Source organism: Eurytemora carolleeae, unplaced genomic scaffold, assembly GCF_000591075.1.
Source record: "Eurytemora carolleeae unplaced genomic scaffold, Eaff_2.0 scaffold301, whole genome shotgun sequence".
Classification (NCBI taxonomy): domain Eukaryota; kingdom Metazoa; phylum Arthropoda; class Copepoda; order Calanoida; family Temoridae; genus Eurytemora; species Eurytemora carolleeae.
The window spans coordinates 308,432-314,431 of NW_019396211.1; the positions used below are offsets into that span (position 1 = coordinate 308,432).

Sequence of the window (6,000 nt, forward strand, 5' to 3'; positions counted from 1 at the left end):
TACATTTTTCGTCTTTGTTATTGAATATAATTCTTAAAAAACCGAATCTCAAAATAATCCCTCAAAAATGAAAAATGAGGATTTTAAAGATTGAAATTGCCCTCTTGCTGAAAAAATATGCATCGTAAAAACGTCTCATAGGTCTTAAATGATTCCTAAAAAAATTCTCCACAATACTAAATCTCAGTTTAACTCCCATATATTGCCGGTCACTCCCTTTAAAAAAAATTTATGCTTTCTTATAAAAGGTTAAATAAAATCTTATGAAGGGGTTTTTCAGAATTTTTAACACATTTACTCTGGGGTGTATTTTAAAAAGTTGAAGTATTTCACTAAATTAACAAAGAAAACTAAAATTTGTTTGCGCTCCGCACACATTCTGGGGACCAAATTGATTTTCAAGATGGGGAAGGGTAAAAAATGATTTATGAAGAAAAAAATATATACCCCTTAATTAACCCTAGTTTGTAGATTCAGTATAACAACATACAATTTATTTCATTGTTCAAATTGATTTACACATTACAAAGTCATATTAATATCACATTTTCTTTTGGGAACAGATAAAAAAACATGTTACAACCATCAGAGTTAAAACATGTTACAACCATCGAGATAAATTACACAATGTATTCCTCAATTATTTGCAGTCAGCTTGTTATTAAATTATATTTTAATCTTTTGCCAAATTTGAAGATAATTGTATTATAGACCTTTAACCTTAGAAAAGTGCAAGGTAGGATGTTCATAGTGTAAAAATTATGATTATAAAATATATTTGGTTTGATTATTGTTTATTAGAAATGTAAGAGTTTAATGTATTTCTCTTCAATTATTTGAAACATTCTTAAAAGACTTTTGATTAGAGAGATTATAGTTAAAAAAGGGCAGTCTTGAAAAGTCTGGGGATTTTTATGGAATTTTGAGTATTTTAAAGTTGTGTACATTACATTTTTATTTAAAACTATTTGCATGAGGATACATTAAATTCTTCTTTTCAATCAACTTAATATCAGAAAAGTTTGAGAGCAATAAAACTGCAGGACAGTGTCAGAGATTACACAATCTTCAATATAAAGATTTACAAATTTTCAGGAACCATGGACTTAGTTTGTTGTAAGTAGTTATTGAACTAATTGAATTTAGGTAATAAATTTGGTAGTGAACCAGTAATTCAGGATTTAAACTGTGGATAAGTAGTTGATCTACCTCTCAAATTCATTAAATTTGATCCCTGTTTACAAATTTAAAATACACCATATGTATGTAAACCAGTAATTCAGGATTTAAACTGAGGATAAATAGTTGATCAACCTCTCAAATTCATTAAATTTGATCCCTGTTTACAAATTTAATATACACCATATGTGTAGAGTGCATGTTTAAGCAATAGCAACAAAGTTCTCAGTTTTACAATGAACCTTTGTATTCACAGAATACTTTTTTGAATTGATAAATATAAAAGTTCAGGAAATAATAATTGTTTTAAAACTGAAAATGATGTTTTCAAGTTGAATATACTACATTTTAAGTTTTTTTTTAATTTGCTAGAAAAAATTACCTGCTTTTCATTTTGTTGGGTTTTAAGTATTTTAGTAATACAAATTAAGTAGTTACTAATTACTATTTAATCTGTTAATATGTGTTTTTTAAGGTACAGTTGTTTTGATTTCATGTGACCGGCTATTCAAAATAAGCATGCCTGATTCACAATGGCACTCTTTAGAGCTTTATCATATCAATGTTATGGCCGGGAACATAAAGTTTTCTTCTTAACATTTTTTAGATTCTGACAGTTTCCTGCCTTGTTTCTGCACAGAAATGCGCAAGTCAAAATTCAAAATAATAAATATTCAAAAAAATATTGTGCATATCTCATTCATTCTTGAGCAGTCAAAGCTTATATGATTACTGTGAATTGGACATGCCACTCTATAAATTGAGAGCGATTTAAAATTAACATAGATCCTTTTTACACCATTAAAAATGAGTTAACAAATGTTGATCAGGAATAAAGCATTTATATGAGGGGCAGAACAAATTATAATAGAAAATTAACCTAAACTTTCTGTGTTCACAGGAGAATTATTTTGTATTGAATTTCAAACAAAATATCAATATTGGCCCAAATTCTATTTAACAACTATTGGACCAACATCTATTATAATGATCATTAACCTATTTGTTATTCCAAAGTAATTCATTAACCATGGCTTCCGCCTCTTCAAGTACCTTAAAACATAAGTTAAAATAGAGGATAAATTCTACCCATTCCAGGAATGCAAACCCCACAATATGACAGTTAACTAATCAAAACACAGTATCTGAAATTTGGAATTTTTAGCCCATTCTTTATTTTAACAGGAACATATTTGGCATTATAGTTAAACATCAGTTGTTAGACAAGTTATCTTGCTTTTTTGAGTCTTAGAGTTTCTACGAGAAGCAGGGTAGATGGAGGAGGATTGTGGAATGTTATACTCAAACTCAGTTGTTAAAAGAGGTGTTTTAAAATCCAATAATTGAAAACTTTTCCGATGGAATGATTGGGTTGAATCAAAGTCAGTTGTTTGATAACTATGATGAGATGTTGGTTGAGGGCTAGGATTAGAAGATGGTAATTGATAATACTTCCAAGCTGGATTGTTGGACACTAGACTAGCCGGGTAGGAACACCCACCAGATAGAGTTTGCTCATCTGGGGTGGGATGAATACTGACAATACTAGAACCCTCGTTTTGGCAAGCAGAAAAATTAAAGTTGGTTTCACAAATGTTTTCAACACTAGTGTACGAGTGCCGAGGTCTATGTTGATGGCATTTAGAGTGAGGTGTAATTGATTCTGCACTTACTGAGGACTTCATTGGAAACGATTCTTGTGATAATTGAAAACTCCTACTTTTTGTTGGGCCTTTTTGTAGTCTATGAATATGATTCACGGTCAAATTTTTCTCCAGATCAATCTTTGTAAAGGAAGTCCCTAAAATTATATATATTGAAAAAATTGCCACGACAAATGTTTTCTTAAAGCTTTATTGAATGTTTATGTGAATTTTTGTTTCTTTTTCGTTTTTTCAGCTTTTGCTGAATAAGATGTTGATTAGTTTAAAATTAAGCGAATACAAGATATACCCTTCTCATAAAAAGGATTCTTGATCTATTGAAAAATGCAAATCATACCAACATTTTAGAAATAAGATACACATCTCATTTCCATATAGATTAACAAAAAGTAGTTATCAAAACATTTCTGCAAAAACACTGATTATTTTGAATGACATTATTGAACCTTCTGGCACTCAGGAAATCTTTGGACATTACAAATTAGTTTTTAAAATGGGTATTCTCTGTATTTATAAGATGAACATTGAACAATGACTTTAATTACCTTCCTCTTCTTCTATACTGTGTGATGCACTTGTTGCTATTGCTTGAGAGGTAGGAGTACGTGCTAGAGATTCAGATCTTGGACCCTTCCGAGATTTTCTGAACTCAATAAAGCATTAGATCATTAAAGGGACTGACATGTAAATTTAAGACAGTGTATGCCTGATTCACAATAACGCGCTTACACTGTTAATTAGATATCATAGTTTTTAGGCTTTAAAAAAAGGACTTTTTTTTACCAATTTAAACTTTTTTCATTAAATTAAAAGCTACGAAACGAATATGATGCATAGTTAATGTATATTAATCTTTTTCTTCTTTCTTTTAAACAAACAACATTTTTAGGAACAAACAAAATTATTCTTGGAAAAAGTCATTGTTCAAAAAAACAAACGAAATGGATCGTTCAGAGAAATAAGACAATAATTGTTTTTTAAAAACGAAAAAAATGAGCGATTTAAAATCGCTCAAACGAATTTGAAAAAATAATAATTTTTTATGGTAGAAACAAATTTTCCAAAAGATTAAAAAAAAATATTGTGTTTTTTTACTGAACGAACATTTTTAAAAAACTATGGTTTTTTACAGAATGCACAATTTTTTCGAACTGATTTTTAAAAAATTATCGCTTTTTACTGAAAAAACGATTTTATTGAACAAACGATTATACTGTATCATTGTTCAATGAGAAAACGGACGAAAAAGATGGAAAATTAACGATGGTTTTGAGAAAGAACGAAATAATTTTTTTGAACGATTGAAAAAAACGAACGAAATGGAGCGAAAAAAATTGAACGTGCCCATCTCGTTTTCCTGTTTTACAGTTTATTGATGGACTATCGATCGTTTGTAGTATTAAAGTAAATAAAGTTTGTTGTGCTATTTTTGATAAATTTTGAATTAAAGATCAAAATATGTCAATGTCAAAATATATCAATACAGACATCATTTAATTCAATGTAGTGAGTTTTACATGGGACATATATGTATAAACAAACTGTCATAAAAACAGAGATCACTGCTTAATATAAATATAGATAATGTGTCTTAAAAATTAATGGTTTTCTATATATAAATTTGGCTAGTCTGTTTGTCTGTTTGTCTGTCTGTCTGTTTGTATCCAATAAACGTCAAAACGGCTGAACCGATCGGGCCCAAATTTTTTGTGGGACATCTAGGGACCCCAGGGAAGGTTTATGAATGATTGAAATTTTAAAAATTTGTGTTTTAGAGGTTTTTAATTTTGTAAAAAAATTTAAATTTTTGAAAATCCGCGATTTTTTTTTTAAATCCGCAAAACTTTTTTCATCTTTGTTTTGAAATGTAAACAAAAAGAGCATGTTCACAATTTAAATAGAAGATGGGCGCGAAGCGCCCTAAAAGCCTAGAAAGAAGGGCGCGAAGCGCCTTGAATTTCTAGTATTTTAAATTTTAAAGTGTAAAGGCTAGGGCTGGGCAAAGTTCCGTTAACGGAACGAAGATTTTCGAAAATTAACGGAAGTGTCCGTTAAAGAACCGCAAAAACCGTTAATTTTAAACCATTAACGAAACGGATTAGCCGCTCTGTGGTCATATTCTTAATTGCTGAGAATAGATCGCGGAAACCTTCGAATTTTGAAATTTTGAATTTTGTCCAACCGTGAATCTGGTTTCTCCTCAGAATAGGATAAATAAAGTTGATTTGGATATCTATATAATTATACTCAGTCCGCAGAAAAGGATAAATATAATTCAACTGCTAGTGCCGTTAACGATTTTACAAACCGTTAACCCCGTTAATACTACAAAAGTTGTTAACGTCTGCATCGTTAACGATTTCATAACCGTTAACGATTTTTTTTGCGGCGCTTCGCCTTGTTAATACTGAATTAGACTGTTAAGGGCTGCGCAGTTAACGAATTCTTTAACCTTTAACGAATATTTGTCTTTGCTTTGTGTTGTTGTTAATAACTAAAATGGACCGTTAACGAATTTTTTTTCGGCGCTTTGCACTGTTTATGATGTAATTGCCTGTTAACGACTAGAGCCGTTAACTATTGTTGAAAATTTTGCGTTAACGTCATTAATAAAATTGAGATCGTTAACTAACGGTAATTTTTGAAAAATACCGGTATATGCCGTTAACAAAACGAACGTTCCGGTTTTACCATTAAAATTAACGGCTACCTAAAATATATCTTTTTTAACAGTTGAAACAAACCGTTAACAAAACGGCTAGAAAAAATTGGAACATGCAAAGCCTCAGTAAAGGCTAAGTTATAGCAAATTTTGTCAGGGTTTTTATTTGCTAAAAAGTTCTAATCACAAATACTATCCTTGAAAGAAAATAGTGAATAAAACTTTCAGAGTGCTGCAAAACTTACCTAATACTTTTCTTTCTCTTCTTTTGACTGATTCTATGAAGGATCCATTGAACTAGAAAATCCCAACCTTTCTGTCCCTGTACTACAGCCTGCTAAATAAGTGTGCTGGATGAATAATATTTGTTATTTATGAATTTTACATAAGCTTTAAGGGGACTGCAAGCGTAATTTTAAGTGATCAGCTACACATCAATACTCTTTAAACCTTTATCTGATCTAAAATGTGGAAGAATTTGTCTTTTTCCTAGGT

At 30.2% G+C, this 6,000-nt stretch overlaps 1 protein-coding gene across 1 annotated transcript; it reads right to left on the minus strand.

The window, feature by feature from the left end:
- Positions 1-508: 508 nt before the first annotated feature.
- On the minus strand, positions 509-5,839 carry LOC111698258 (uncharacterized; the record flags this gene model as incomplete). The annotated part of the gene is given in 3 exon segments (XM_023468545.1): positions 509-2,980; positions 3,389-3,486; positions 5,751-5,839. Coding segments are annotated over 3 exon segments (783 nt in total), but the record flags the coding sequence as incomplete, so codon positions are not given.
- Positions 5,840-6,000: the final 161 nt, after the last annotated feature.